Source organism: Doryrhamphus excisus, chromosome 23, assembly GCF_030265055.1.
Source record: "Doryrhamphus excisus isolate RoL2022-K1 chromosome 23, RoL_Dexc_1.0, whole genome shotgun sequence".
Taxonomy (NCBI): Eukaryota; Metazoa; Chordata; class Actinopteri; order Syngnathiformes; family Syngnathidae; genus Doryrhamphus; species Doryrhamphus excisus.
This window is the reverse complement of record NC_080488.1, coordinates 11,414,204-11,429,986: the sequence shown is the minus strand read 5'-3', so window position 1 is coordinate 11,429,986 and position 15,783 is coordinate 11,414,204. Positions and strand designations below refer to the sequence as shown.

Below are 15,783 nucleotides of genomic sequence, written 5' to 3'. Positions count from 1 at the left end.
AAATAAACATATCACTCCAACCATTTTATTGTGTTTTATGTCTTAAAGTTGATGAGTGGAGTCAAACCGAGTACAGTCAGTACAGCGTCTGGTGGGAATCAGACAGCCCAGACACCATCACTAGAATAATAATGCTGTGTTGTACACTAGGTAGAGCTGGTTCCCTAATTCCCCTAATCCCTCAGCTTTATCAGAGAGATACTTTATTTTTTGGAGAAAATGCTAATTGTGCCAATTATGAGGGTTTCTCAAAAAATCATCAGCATGCGATCCAATTTCTAAATATTCACAGGGTTTTTAAAAATGATTTTACTTCATGAGCTGCATCATAAACGCTGGCATTTTACACAGAGACTCGTGGCGGTCGATACGTCCTCCTCACTCTCCTCGTCCCCCAGCATGCCTCATTGGACAGGGCAGAAAAGCCAACTTGCCCTGGCCTTATGCATACTGACTATTATGCATCAGTTCACACGAGGTGCAATTAATTGCATTAATGAGTTGCCTTTTTTAGAATACGTAGGCAGGTTTCATCAATTTATACTCAATGACTAGGGGTTGTTAGGATAAATTGGAGTGAGGCCTCTGCTAACTAGCAATGATCATTTGAGTGTTATCAACTTTGTTAGCATTCCAGGTGTAATCACGGTCATGGACACCTGAAACTAAAGTAGCTGCACCTCACAATCAATTAGCCTTATTTATTGGCTAAATTGGGCTGCATGATGGTCGAGTGGTTAGCGCGCAGACCTCACAGCTAGGAGACCCGAGTTCAATCCCACCCTCGGTGTGGAGTTTGCATGTTCTCCCCGTGCATGCGTGGGTTTTCTCCGGGTACTCCGGTTTCCTCCCACATTCCAAAAACATGCTAGGTTAATTAGCGACTCCAAATTGTCCATAGGTATGAATGTGAGTGTGAATGGTTGTTTGTCTATATGTGCCCTGTGATTGGCTGGCCACCAGTCCTCTCGCCTGAAGACAGCTGGGATAGGCTCCAGCACCCCCGCGACCCTTGTGAGGATAAGCGGCAGAAAATGAATGAATGAATATTGTTCAGTGTGAGTCCTCCCTTTCTCCTCCAGAGATTGTGTCTCAACCGTAATACCTCTCACTCCTCTTTCAAACTATTTCCTCTGTCCAGAAAGTGTACATTTTTGTGTGTTTCTCAGGTAGACAGTTCAGTCGTGACCTGAAAAGTTAGCCCGTCTGTGTTGTGACATGTGCGTGCTCAGTGGCTGCTTGGTTTTGTCAGTGTAAAAAAAAAAACTGCACTGTCTCTGCACTGATTTTGTCTCAAAATGTTACCAGGAATGTTTGTTAAAAATCCTTCTGAATTTCTCAGCTCGGCCTGAGACATTATGGGATGACAGTCGCATGACAGGATCATGTTGCTGCCCACAGAGGTGTAGAGGCCGTGGTCAGTGGTGGGTGTGTTTGTACGTATACACTACTATATTCCATACTTTGCTATTATACTTTTATATCCACCTTGCTGTTGTTCTTTCTGGAACGAAATACACAATTTCAGGTGCTTATGATCTTTGTCTTTGGCCTGTGGGCTGGTGGGGACATTATCAGTTCTGCGTTATCGGGTTGCAATAACGCCTCGTTAGTGTTCCAGTGGGTGGTGTGAGTCAAAGAGTATGTATTAGTCAGTGTGTGGGGGTTTTCTGTAAACACCAACATGGAGGCCCCTGTCATCTCCGATGTAGATACCGCAGTCTAAAAAAGCCAAGTTATTGTCTTTGACAGTCCTCATATGTGAATGTGTCGCGTGTTTTCCACTGAGCTAATTTGCTCTGTGAAAGCTGGCACTTGTCCCTTGTTAATTTCATCGTATGCACTCATCTGTGTTGTTTACTGCGGTGAAGTATTCAAAAACGGCTGCACCGCACCTTGACATCGGAGCCAGGAGGCGTGAGGACCAGTGGGCACGTAGCTGAGGAGATGCGCCAGGTCCGTCGCATCACGCATCGCTGACATAGATGGGCATGGCAGTAGAGCTTTTCACCAGCCTGGGCAGGCACGGGTGCGCACACACAGGGTGGATTAGGGTGGGTTATCTCATGAAGGGTAGAGAGAACGGTTCCATTCTTTGTGTCTACATGTGAAAAAAACATTGTCCAGAGAATCTCAATTTTAAGCAAAAAAAATAAAAATAATATAATTACTTTCTACATGAGTTAATCAAAATATTAGAAACCGCTCCCAGTTGGATAGTAGTGCACTTCTGTACGATACCGACACAATGATAGATATCAAATTTCAAAATTAAATATTATTATTTTGTAAAAGCAGCAATTTTGATGCAGCACTCATATTTCATAGGTTGTGTATGAGTAGGTGTATAATATGTCTATATGTTAATAATAATATGTCTAATATGTTACCAAAGAGAACCGTACACTGATGTACACAGTATGCAACCACAAATGCCCCCTGCAGGTTGAAAGATTTTGATCTGCTGCGTCGACCCACTTCATTTGTCTGCCACACAGACGCACGACTCTGTACGATCACAGGATGTTTCCTCTCCGCACACTCGCAGAACAGACAGCTAGCGAACCGTGACAAGCATCAATTTCCAGCTCTTGTTCCGTGCAGAGGGCATAGTTTTGAAGCATTGATCACAGTCAAGTCACAAGACATTTAAAATCAACCGGTGTCTCTTTAAATCAAACACCTGCTCAGACTCCCTGATAGTTCATGGCCCGAATGGAGCAACACGTGTATATATTCATTTTTTATCACATGTGCTGAGTGAATACACACCTGATTGCAACATCTTGCAACTATTTCAAATGAAGCATTCACCGACATGGATCAGCTCAATAAAATGTGAAGTGTAGCCGATGTCACCTTCATGAAAAACACTCCACAAAGACAGGTAATGTAGTTTAAGAGTTTAGTTTGTCGTTTATTTGGAATTAATTAGATTTTTTCAAAACATAAAAAGCCACCATTTATTTCTGTAAAGCATGCAGAAAAATACCCAAAATGGATCCTGACTTAAAAGTCTTTTTTCAGCACCCAGGCTTATTATTAGATTACTTTATAATTTAACCAGCGCAATTTAATTTGATATAGTAACTCTGAAATGTCAGCATTACCTTTTTTTTTTTTTTTTAGCATGACCTTCTCAACAACAGAAGTTTGTGTTTCTGTGCCGTGTGTGACATGGATTTTTGAACACAACACAGGTGTCAACCAATGGGGAGATATCAGTTATCTCTGGAGCTCCTACGGACTGCGACTGCAAGATAGACCCCAACTGTGACTGCTTCTCTGGTATGTTATCAGGCAACTTTCTCACACACACACACACACACACACGCATCGTTATGTGACAACAGATATTATAATATGGCTGTATTAAAGGATTACATAGTTAAGAATGACATGAAACTGCACTTGAAAATCAGATCCTATCATTCCACCCTGGTTTAGCCGTGCATTAAATGAACCTTTTAAGACAAAAACATTGTGCAGACAACAGCCAATAATTGATGTTGTCAAGCGGGTCTTAAAAGAGTGATTATACTGCCTGCGTGTCCGTGCTCGCTTCACATTTTATTTACAGAACATCCTCTCCTTAGTCCGTCTCATATTCTGTTTGCCTTTGTTCAGCCTGTCCAAATTAATTTATTTAAGAGGAATTTGGGCTTTAACCAGTGACGATGACCTTTTTGTGTACGTGACTGAAATGGCAGATTCAAGGCTGCGTTCAAGTTAAGTCTGTCTTGGGTGTATACAAGTGTACATATGTTTGTGTGATGCGTGCATTTGTATTCAAGCGGCCGCCTCTCTTTGGAAAGACCTTCAGCTGAATATCAGTATAAACCAGCATGAGAGAAGCCTTTCAAATCCAATCATTTTACAGCTGGCGAAAGAAAAAGCTTTCCCGCTATAGCAGATGAACGTTTTAAACTGGTTGGCAAATCATGGCGGGGCACCTGAAATCTAATAAAAGGTTGAGAAAATGGACCAAACAAATAAGCAGATGTTCCTTTGTCCGTTAGGCCGTGCTTTCCACTGTAAATGTCAGAGGATGTGATTTTATCATTTAATTCAGATCATAAAAAGCTGCCTTTTCTTCTGTGCCCCCTTCAAAGCCAAGGGAAGTCTCCCCCATGCCACAAGCCAATAGGCTGTAACCGCTTCTTTTTTCTCTTCAACTTCGCTTTGCATATTTTCAATCACGTCTTGATGTTAACTGATGATTATACTCTTCAGAGGCTTTCCGATGCCGTGTTTCGACGTAAACACTCACACAGTGTCTGTCTTGGAACGTCAGCATGTCCCCACAAAACCCATGCGAGAAAACGTTCTACGTATTCTGTGGAATAATAAACCTCCGTTCTGGTGTTGGCACTGACCTGCTTCCTATTAGCTGCATTCAAAGGGCATCGCCCGGCAGTTATCCTGCTGCGCTACCACGACATGTGAATGTGTTCAGTCACTATCACGCTGATCTTATCCAGACCATAGGGGAGCTACTGGAGTCCAAGTCCTGTCCGGAACCGATAAGCGCTCAGGGCACACCATGAGCTCTTCTTATTTGCAGAACTTGGCTGCACATGTTTACTTCAGAAAGGAAGAATGTGTTTGTACGAGTGTGATGTGTAACTCAGCGTGGCATCCGTGGTGCTAACTCACAATTTTGTGTTATTTACGAGGTGACGGAGGCTATGCTCGTGACGCTCGTCTGAAAGCCCCCTCCTCTCTGGCCGTGGGTCCCAATGGCACCCTGTATATTGGCGATCTCGGAAACATCCGAATCCGAGCTGTGAGCCCCAACCAGCCTCAACCTGGCCCAGCCGGGGTGGTGGAGATCAGATCGCCACTGGATCAGGAGCTGTACCTCTTCAGTCAGGTACAATGCTTTGTCTCCAAATAAGCTAATATAATGCTGTTGAATGTTATTAGAAGGCTGCATGTACAATAAGTCAAGTCGGTGGGAACGTATATCTAAATTAGCTTAACGGTTGTGCTGTGTGAGTGTCCGTTTTATGTGGCTATGAGAAGTTATTCAACTGCAAATGCACCGAGACAATAGAATGTATCTAAAGATGTATGAATATATCAACAATAGCTTTCCTTTTCTTTAACGCACTTCCACTTGGGAGACAAAATGAAGCCAAAAAAGTTATTCTTCCTCAGTGTGGCTGTCTACACGGCCTTCTTCCGGCCGGCATGAGTCTCACACTCCATTATTGTATTATTAAATGACATTTTTAATACATTTACGTGTTTGTAACCATGGAATATCATAAATGGAGGACCACCTGTATAAAGCTTTACAGCTGAAATAAATAGTTTTTAGGGACCTGCATGTCAGCCTCCGGAATGCTTTATTTATGAGGTAAATAAAATAAATGTAATTAATGACTTTTTCCATTAACAGTGATGCAATAAAGATAGCCTGGTTGTAATGTTGCTACAGTAAACAAATAACTTTTAGGTGGGTTTTAATTGGCAACCCCGCTATGATGTGGTGATTGTCTCTGTACACGCGAAGCTCCACAAGCACTCTGTGTTGATGTGTGCTATTTTCAGACCAGCCAAAGTGGCAGGTAAATTTGTTCGAGTTCATCTGCAGTAGCAACATTTATCTTTTTAAAACTGACTGACTAGTCTGCTTTTATAAATGTGAACTCAGTGGAGCGCAGACGTCCAAGGTCAAATGAACCGAATCATGACTTTCTGAGCTACTGTTCCATTCCAGTCCTATAGGTGGCACTATAAAGTAGGTCCTGCAATACACAGCAAACCTTTTTCACCATTAACCTGCCATAGCAATGTGGAAAAAAGGTGGTTTTAAACTTCACCTGTCAACACTTGTGTTTTTTGGAAAGACATATTTTTCCCTTCTTTTCCAATGCAAATGTTGACAGGTATGGTCTTGAAAAAGAGGGTTTGTCTTATATTTGGTCATTAGTTGTAGCTAATGTCAGCATGTGGAAATGTTACTGTTTCTGTTTTTGCAGAATGGCTCCCACCTGCACACCAAGCACCTGATCACTGGCCACTACCTTTACAATTTCTCATACGGCAGAGACGGCCTTCTGTCTGGAGTAATCGGCCGTGATGCTTACGGACTACAGGTGAAGAGAGACGCTCACGGCGTGCCGCTCTGGCTGGCGCTACCCGGCGGACAGGTGTACCGCTTGTCTCTTAGCAACAGCGGAACACTGAGGAAAGTGTCAGGCCAGGGTCACGACGTTGCCCACATCACTTACCATGGTAACACTGGTCTCCTAGCAACCAAGAGTGACGAGAACAGTTGGACCACTGTTTATGAGTAAGTTGTGTACTCATTGTCCTCTCACTTTTCTGTCCTTCTGTGGAGCGTGTCACCATGGAAACACGTATTTTATTAATGCTTGGACTTTTTTGTGCAAATTATTTTGTTACCTTTCTAGAAAACAATAAGACTGAAAAGTGTTCCATCCTTTTTAGTCTATGCTTAGCTGACATTTGCTGGAAGACATATTCACTTATCTTTGAATGTCCACATGTTTTTACAGATAAAGCACACACACACACACACACACACACATCTGTCTGAATTATTTACCACTGCCAACATAGTCTCACAGCTGGATAATTGCTTATATAAATCATAGCTGTCACTTGAACCAATGTTTGTGTGTAGGTGGGAGTGCTGGCGTGTGTACGTATGCGTGTTTGCGTGCTCGTTACCGCTGTGTTCGTTTGTCCAACAGGCTCAGTCATATCTGCATGCGGACTTTTGTGTTTATTGTTACAGATACAGCAACGAAGGACGCGTGACCAACATCACCCTCCCTACCGGTGATGTGCGGGGTTTCCAAGGCAACCTGGAGCGCTGGTCTCGGGTGGAGGTCGAGGCTTCCAATCGCGAGAACTTTGTCACCAGTACCAACCTGTCTGCCAGTGACACCATTTACACATTCAAGCGAGGTAGTGCATCATGCCGTCTTGTGCCCACAGGCTTGAGGAACATTTTTTTTTCATTGATCAAAAAAAATGTCACGGGTGTGCAAAGTGTGGTCTTTTTTCTTCTTGTACCGGTGGATGTCGCCGGGAGTCATAGTCATCTGTCAGCAACAAGGCGACTGGCCTGGAGGAGGACATCTCGTGGGCTTTGAGGGTGTCTGTCGGAGACTCGTCTTGGTTTTTGTCTGGCTGTTCAGCCAGGGTTTCTGGGGTTTTAGCCTATGCCCAAAGAGCTGGTTGGTTTAGAGGCGTATGTGTGAGTTGTCCAAGGTGTCCATGTCTCTTATGACCTAATTTCTGATTTTGTCTGGCTTGGTCTTCTAAACTGCTTTTCATCTCACTGGTGGTCATTTTCTTTGAGGGCTTTTGTTTGGTTAGCGTTGGTAGGAAAATGACTTGAATGAGTTTTGCTTTGGAGAGTTTGTGGCTGACTACGTCGGCTTTCTGGCATCTGAAGATGCTACCCAGGTACTTTGATTGACTGGCTTGCTGCAACTGGTTTCTGTTGATGTTGATATCGTTTTCTCTGTGATCTCCTGCTGACGGTCACGGCCACGGTCTAACTGACACTGATCTTCATGTCGTCGGTCTTGGCGTTGGTGTTGAGCTGGGCTGTGTGCTTCTGTGGTTGTGACTTGGTGTCATTCGTCATTGCCTGGTTGTCGGAAAACATGAGTTCATTGAATGACTCGCGGTATGAGTGCGCCCACGGCACAAAAATTTAACAAAAGAAGGTTTAAAAATAATGAATAATTAATAATAAATGATAATAATAAAATAAAATAATTTTTATTTTAAAATGTATATAAAATAAATTTTATATAAAATATTTTATAACTAATAAAATAATAAATCATTCAATAATTAAATATACTTTTTTCACCCTTTTTACAAATTAACAAAATATGTTAAAATATATCAACGTGGCCCCTCACATAGTTTAGTTCATTATGTAGCCCTCAGTGGAAAATCTTTGGACACCCCTCCTGCTCGATGTGAGCCGCTTACAAAGAACTGGCCCAGATGTAATGTTTCCATTTATTTGCGGGCTGGCACACGGACAATTATAGCCTAACCCCTCATGCGTCTGCCCCCCATCTTCTTGTCCACCAACTTGCCTGGAGGCAGTTTATGAGTCATTCGGGGGGGTCAGCTAAACATTCACAACCGTATAAGAAGTGGCGCCTGCGAGGTTATGAATGATGAAACATTTATGACTAGCAGACAGCAAAAACACAGCTATTATTTAGCTACGGTTTACATAATCTGACCTGTGTTTTTCTCTCATTTTTCTTTTTTACTGTTTTTTTTTTAATGCTGTTGTACTGAGTGTGTGCTGGGTGTCATATCGCGTTTGAAATTTCTTAATGACCACCAGAAATTAAAAAGGGAGAAAATGAGCATGGTGCATTTGCTCATGGGAGCACTTTCTTCTCATGTCATCTTTTTAATTGCTTCCCGGCACTTGTCATTATGACAGAACTGCATAAAAAAAAGAGGCTGCCCCGGCCCCCATTAATACACGCACGCTGGCATTTGCACGATGTTGTGAGATATCTGCTAGGGAACAGTGTGGAATAAACCTTGCAAGTCTAACTTGCCAGCGCATTCACAATAATGAATATTGCCTCTCAGGCATTAAGTGTCACAGAGAGACATCATCCAGTGGTGGCAGAGGGAATCATTTATGGATGTATTTATTTGGTCACCAAATATGGTGTCGGGGGTGCATGCATACGGTGCATGGCATCTACACAGTAGATTCTTTTAATATTGCACACATTGCAAGTTGTTTTCAGTATGTTGAATGTGACTTTCACGCATTATTTTTTTTCTTAAGGTTATTTACCGAGACAATGACTGTTATTTTTCACACTTGTTGCTGTACATGTTCATGCTTATGTGGCTTTGTGACTTCCTGTGTGTGTGTGTGTGTGTGTGTGTGTGTGAACTGACACCCAGACCATGCACAGAGTTCATACAAAGTCAGCGCCGACGGCTCGTTCTTTGTCTCGCTGGCCAGCGGGATGGAGCTGTCACTCAGCACGGAGCCCCTCCTCCCTGGAGGAGCTGGCGGTGGAGTCAGCCCAACCGCAAGCCGCTGTAACATCAGCCTGCCCGGTGACCACGCCCCCAGCCTGATCGAGTGGAGGCAGAGGAAGGAGCAGAGCAAGACGAACTACACCACTTATGAACGCAGACTCAGGGTAAAATGCTAAATTACTACCATTTGCAGTACCTGGCAACAGATTTGTATGAGTGGGTTTCATCAACACAAAATATACATACAGTAGTCCCTGAATATTTCACGGTTCGAACACCACTCAATTGCTCTACTGCATCTTTTCACAAATTCATTAATGAATAAATTATTGGTAATTATTAATAATAATAATTCATAAATATTACTGTTTTGTGGTTGACTATTATTAGTTACAGAATATTCAAACACAAGTACAGTATGGAGTATTCCAGTCAATTATTGAGAGCAATAATTGTGTCTGTTCTGAGTGATTAAATACATCACACAAAGCAAACAGCTAAGTCACAAAAGCTGGACTGTACTTTCCACAAATACCACGTTAGCGCTCTAATACTTCTTTTGAGTCACAAAACCTGAACTGTACTTTCCACAAATACGACTTTTCAAATACTACACAAAAACACCTCTTTTCTTCAGTGGATCAGTCTGCACATGGCATGAGGAGAATATTTCAAAAGAAAAGGAAATTGAACGCTTAGTAATTGATTAGGAGTCCATTTGCACGTGAGGCAGTTTTGGGAAGCCTTTCTTACTCTAAATGTCACTTCTGATTCATCTAAACTCGTGAAAGTTATAACCGAGATTTATAAATCCCACTGTCTGCGACCTTATTGAGAATTTCTGATTACACAGCAGTTAAGTTTCAAACTTGCATGACTATTTTATGGAATCTTGCCTCTAACTTATCCTTTTTGGTGGCCTTTTCCTTTCAGGCACATAACAGGAACCTCCTGTCCATAGACTTTGATCAGAACACCAGAGTCGGGAAGATCTACGACGACCACAGGAAATTCACCCTCCATATCCAGTATGATACTCTTGGCAGACCCGTGGTCTGGTCCCCGAGTAGCAAATACACTGAAGTAAATGTCACCTACTCTGGGGGTGGACTCTTGTCAGCCATCCACCGTGGAGAATGGTTTGAACGTCTGAAATACGAGAATGATAAGGTGGTGTCCAGAGCCTGGGTGAATGGCAAGATATGGAGCTACACATACATAGACAAAGTAAGACCTCAGCTTATGTTGTCATCGCCTTTCAGAATTGCTCAGCTGCTTATAGTTTCTGAAACCAAAAGTCTGAAACCGATGGTTTGGAAAAATCAATTCCCCAGCCTTCAAGTCTATTCATGATCAAAATGTATAAAATGAATGTGAGCGTTTCACATTGTTAGACATTTTGTGTTAACCACATACCTTCCTCACCACACAACAATAATAATCATTACAGTAACAAAACACATTGGAAAAAGCACATTTTCCTTTTCTGTAAGACACCACAGCTTTGAATTTACCTTCCTGACATTTATTACAAAGCAGTAGATCACTGAACGCAGCATTACTCGCACTTTGAAACACGGTGCACGGCCCACGGGATTGTTTCTAAATGGAAATAAGTACGCAGTGAACACCAGCCTGTTCCATTCCAAAGTGTGACGAATTAGGAGGTACAATTTCCGTTCTCAAAATGAAGTCTAATGAAACATCCATCCAGAAATATACCCAGTGTCAGCTTTTAATATAACATTAATTTTATTTTAATGAAACTCACAAAATCATTTTAATTGAAGGTCTACTGCTAATATTATAAGAGTGGTGTTATACCTGAGCTTTAAATAGAACGTATTATACAGAACATTCATTTACTTGAGTAAGCTGCTGAAATTGGCTGCACGGTGCACACAGCTCGGAGACCGACCGAGGTTCGATTCCCGTGTGTGTGTGGCTTTTCACTGGGTACTCCGGTTTCCTCCCACATTCCAAAAACATGGATGTTGGGTTAATTGGAAATTGTCCATAGGTATGAATGTGAGCGATAGTGGCTGGCGGCCAGTACAGTACACCCCGCCTCTCTCCCAAAGTCAGCTGGGATAGGCTCCAGCATACCTCAGTGACCCTTGTGAGGATAACCTGTATAGAAAATGAATTTTAAATGAATTTTAAAAATTCATATTCAAGCAAATATTACATATTTTACGTAAATGAAGCATTTTCAAGCATAAAAAGTGCTAACTGAACTAAAATAGAAATATAAGACATTCAGAATACGCATACAAATTGTGACAATTCATATTGTGACATTACTGATACCGATGTCAACAATAGCAATATTGGCAGCATCTCCAAGTAATTTTGTGTAATGGAGAAATGCTGATTCACTAAGTGACGCACTTGTGTCCGTGTCCTTGCAGTCGGTCATGCTTCTCCTGCACAGCCAGCGACGATATGTCTTTGAATATGACCAAACGGACCGCCTGACTGCGGTGACACTGCCCAGTATGGCCAAACACACCCTGCACTCACTCCTGTCCATTGGATACTACCGGAATATCTACACGCCTCCAGACAGCCAGGCGTCCTTCTTGCAGGACCACACCCTGGATGGGAGGCTGCTCAGGACTCAGTACTTGGGAACAGGACGCAGTGTCATCTACAGGTATGGCAAGGTGTAACAGTGGTGATAGGTTGAAACTGAAATGGCACCAGGGGGACCGGTTTAGGTCCAAAACATAACCCTAGCCCTCTGTGAACCTTTTATCTGACAAAAAACATGAAACTGTGTATTTCAGATGCTAATTAATATCATATGAATAATATGACACACACACAACATTGTGCAAATTATTGAATTATTGATTATTGATTACTGAAAGGACATATCAAAATAACAACCGATTATTCTGCAAATTGTCTCTTCTTTTTACATGTCAGAATGACTCACCTGCAGATGCCGCTTCATGTTCGTTGTGGTTTTAGCTATGATGATCGCTCACATGGTTCACACAATGTCTCGCTCTCAACAGTGTCTACCCTTCTTCACCCAGTTGCCGTGTGTAACAAACAATATTACGGCATAGGTTATCATTTTAGCGGTGGAAATTCCACCAGCCCTACCTCACAAAGACAGTGGTTCAGGTTGGATCCCTCCAACCCCAAAATAAAAATAAAATGTTCTAAAAAAGGACTCAGTAATGAGTAGCTGCGCCACTCTTGTTCAGAATGGCTTTAGGCATGCTTGATGCCGGTGTTTCCGGGAGGCTCGTGTTGCCCTAGGTGGTGAAGATGGCTTCACGGAGAGTATCCGCTGTCTGGAACTGACATCCATTTTTGTAAGCTTCCTTTGCCATCCATCCACAAATGATCTCAGTTGGGTTTAGATCAAGGGGAACATACCGTGTGACAAAGTGTGTCCGACAAAAGCAATGAGTGCTCCTCCTCGGGGGCAAGCAGGTTGGTGGAGCGGTGCCTACGCTTTGAGTTCATACACGGTAAGTCAGGGGTCTCCAGCCAGTAGATCATGAGCTGCCAGTAGCTCCTAAACACTTTTCAATTAGCTCTCCAAAGACATTTATTATCAACTGCTATACCCATTTGCAGGAAGCACAAATCCACGGAAATACAGCTAGAATAGGTGCAGATTCTGGAAAATTGAGAAAGTTTTCTGTGCGAGTTATTGTGTGTAGCTGCTCTACAGGATTCCACAAGTCAATACAAAGGGTCGGAAAATAAGCATAATGTGTCCACTTTAAAGTGAGTCATAAATGAATGACTATGACAAAACGTGGGTCCCAAGGTGAGACCTGTTGCTATAGTCAGCCATGAAAGATAACTCTATCAAAGTGATTTCATTTTCGGTTTAGTGTACAGAACATGCAACACTTTCAGATGTTCCTACAAATTATAGTGATTGGACTGATAGGGAGAATGATTAAAGGTCCGTTTCATCATCATCATCATCATCATCATCATCACACACCACTGATGTGATTTTAATGAAAGCTGCAGGACTGATTGGGACAGTGTTCTGACGTTTCACTTTTTTCAATACTCATTAGCTTTATGGGGACGCTTTAAAAAATTATCACAATTTCAAGATTTCAAAGGCCATTTCAAAGGATTTTTCAAAGGCCATTTTTGCTTTTTTTAAATTAATTAAACAGTGTAACTCGCTGTTTAATTTGAGTAATTTTTGAGTAATTGGGGAGTATTGTTAGAAGTGATAGCTTCCACTCTTTTAAGATAAATTAATGGTTAATTTCATACACATTGAGTTTTATGTAAATTGACATTTTGTTATTCTCCCTTTTTCAAAGGTATACTCCAGCAGCACGGCTCTCTGAGATGACTTATGACTCCACCCTGGTCACCTTCACTTACGATGAGGCTTCTGGCACCGTCAAGACCATCCATCTTACTCATAATGGCTTCATAAGCTCCATACGATACAGGCAGACAGGTATACGTGCGAGTAAAGCCACCCGGTACACCATTTTGTGCAGTCATCGTGAGAGTGTGACTTGAAGCATAGGGGTGCTCCCATTGATCGGCCACCGATCGGTATCGGGTGATATCAGGGATGAGTACCGCCTCAGTACGGATTTGGGAGCATGCAGACACTTTGTAGCACTTTTAGTGCAGGAGGAACTTTTGTTGTGTGCGGAGCTGCGTCGGAATCCGGATGATGTGTGACGAGTGAGCTTTTGCGGCACGCTTGAAACGGCTGTTGAGCACACTGATATCGAAGGCGGCGGATGCTGCACACCATTTTTTGTGTTGTTTATAGATTTTGTCTGAATATATACTGTATATCTACATTTGTGTCAAAGTGAAAGTTATGCTTGATATGTATGCTGTTTTTCTCCCATTTTTTGTTGAGAACTGCTATTTGGTAAATTTACCTATGTTCCACTGCTGATTACTAAGGAAAGGAAAAAGGTAGAAACATTTTTTTGGTTTCTGATGAAAGATGAGAGTTTAGTCTTTTTTGGCATATGCCATGTCTATATAGCCCTTGAACACAATATTCTGTGTGTCCACAAAAATCTGTCAAATATATCAAAAATGTCCGGTATCGAAAGGGACAACTTTTGCTAAATGGCTGGGATTGAATAAGTTAAATTAAGAGTATATTACTATTTAAAATGAATGTGTTGTGACAGTGACAGTGATCGAGCACTGCGAAAAAATAAGCAGGTTTTGAGTGTACCTCGACTTTGGATTTTCACTTGAAATTGTCTCATCCAACTGATTAAACAAGCAAAAAAGAATACACACAATGATGAAAACATAACCTGTTGTTGAAAGACAGTGGATTCCATAGATGGCAACATTACCAGCAAAGTCATGACCACCAGGAGTGTCCCCGGAGCCAAGGCAGGACTTAAAAGGCTTATATTGCCATTGATGCAATTCACAAACGCAGCAAGAATCCCACCTCTGCTCTCTGCTACTAGTCCACCTTAGGATTGGCTCGCTGTGACTAAGTGTCACCAGTGTGCTGGGCTCGGTTGGAGTGTGTGTGTGTGTGTGTGTGTTCATTTTATCACTTTGCCCTCGTTGTGAAAAGACTCTCACCTTCCTTTAACTGATCTCATTTCAGCAGAACAAACGGAAGTTGGGAGAGAGGAGAGATAGTGGTAATTGTCAACTTGAGAGGAGACAAGGAAGAGTTGGGACTCAAAGAAGGTGGCAGATAGGCAAGAGGAGAAAATGAGCCCAAAAAAAAGATGACAGCTATAGAAACGAGATGAGCAGACTGTGAGTTCCCTCGGGCTGTGGAGAAAACCTGCTACTCACTCTCTGTGAATCTGCCATTCCCCATTAGGGGAGGTGTAGAATCAACATTCCACAGAAAATAAAAACAGAGGATGTAATGTTGATCCTGCTCTCTTCAGTCTGCTAAGCCAGACGCTTAGTCATTTTAAGTGCAATCAGAGTCATCTCAAATGGTGCTGTAATGCTGTTTCATTAACAGGCGTTTTTTTTTCCCAATGGAGGATGAGTGGTAGTCGCTAGCCAGAGAGGAGATGAATGATGTTGTTAAAGTTGATGTTCTGACATTAAGGAGCACATTGGCCCATCATGGCTATTGTCTTTAGATTTCATTATCTCGCCATATTAAAGGTCACCACTGGAAATGCCAAAGAGGTGTGCGGATAGTTACGACTGAATGGATTGCACCGAGCGTGTCTGCGTTAATGATGTTGAACGAGTTTCGTGGATTGAATGGATTAGGTAGGCTCATCCGGGAAGCGTGATGGCCGACCAGGGGATCCGTGCCTCCGTGTGCATGTGTGTCTTGTTAATGTCTGTGAATTTCTGTGTTTAGGACCACTGACCAGCCGGCAGATCTTCCGCTTCAGCGAGGAAGGTTTAGTCAATGCCAGGTTTGACTACAGTTATAATAACTTCCGAGTGACCAGCATGCAGGCGGTGATCAATGAGACGCCTTTGCCGATCGATCTGTACCGCTATGTGGATGTATCGGGACGGGTGGAACAGTTTGGCAAGTTCAGCGTCATCTTCTACGACCTTAACCAGGTAAGTTCTATAGAGGCGCAAACATCAGTGTTTTTATAAAAGTTGATTTGTTTTGGTCTTTTGTCACTTCAAAGAAGCAGTTGGTGTGTATGGGGAAAACTATGTTATCTGTCCTAAATATTTTGGTACAATAATTTCTAAAATATTGGAAGGCTAAAGATTCCAAAGACTTTGGTCATGTTATACATGGAATCAGTCTAATTGGTTGTCACCATTGTTTGA

General features: G+C 42.3%; 1 protein-coding gene across 6 annotated transcripts in view; it reads left to right on the top strand.

Annotated features, from left to right (window-relative positions):
• Nucleotides 1-15,783, top strand: part of tenm1 (teneurin transmembrane protein 1) — a 165,114-nt gene that overhangs the window by 140,634 nt on the left and 8,697 nt on the right. For all 6 annotated transcript variants that reach the window (XM_058063859.1, XM_058063856.1, XM_058063855.1 and 3 more), the window contains 9 exons: nucleotides 3,201-3,288; nucleotides 4,677-4,873; nucleotides 5,988-6,301; nucleotides 6,770-6,942; nucleotides 8,941-9,185; nucleotides 9,955-10,248; nucleotides 11,433-11,677; nucleotides 13,335-13,477; nucleotides 15,350-15,561. In XM_058063859.1, coding sequence (XP_057919842.1) covers nucleotides 3,201-3,288; nucleotides 4,677-4,873; nucleotides 5,988-6,301; nucleotides 6,770-6,942; nucleotides 8,941-9,185; nucleotides 9,955-10,248; nucleotides 11,433-11,677; nucleotides 13,335-13,477; nucleotides 15,350-15,561 — 1,911 coding nt within the window. The remainder of the gene's footprint in view (nucleotides 1-3,200; nucleotides 3,289-4,676; nucleotides 4,874-5,987; nucleotides 6,302-6,769; nucleotides 6,943-8,940; nucleotides 9,186-9,954; nucleotides 10,249-11,432; nucleotides 11,678-13,334; nucleotides 13,478-15,349; nucleotides 15,562-15,783) is intronic.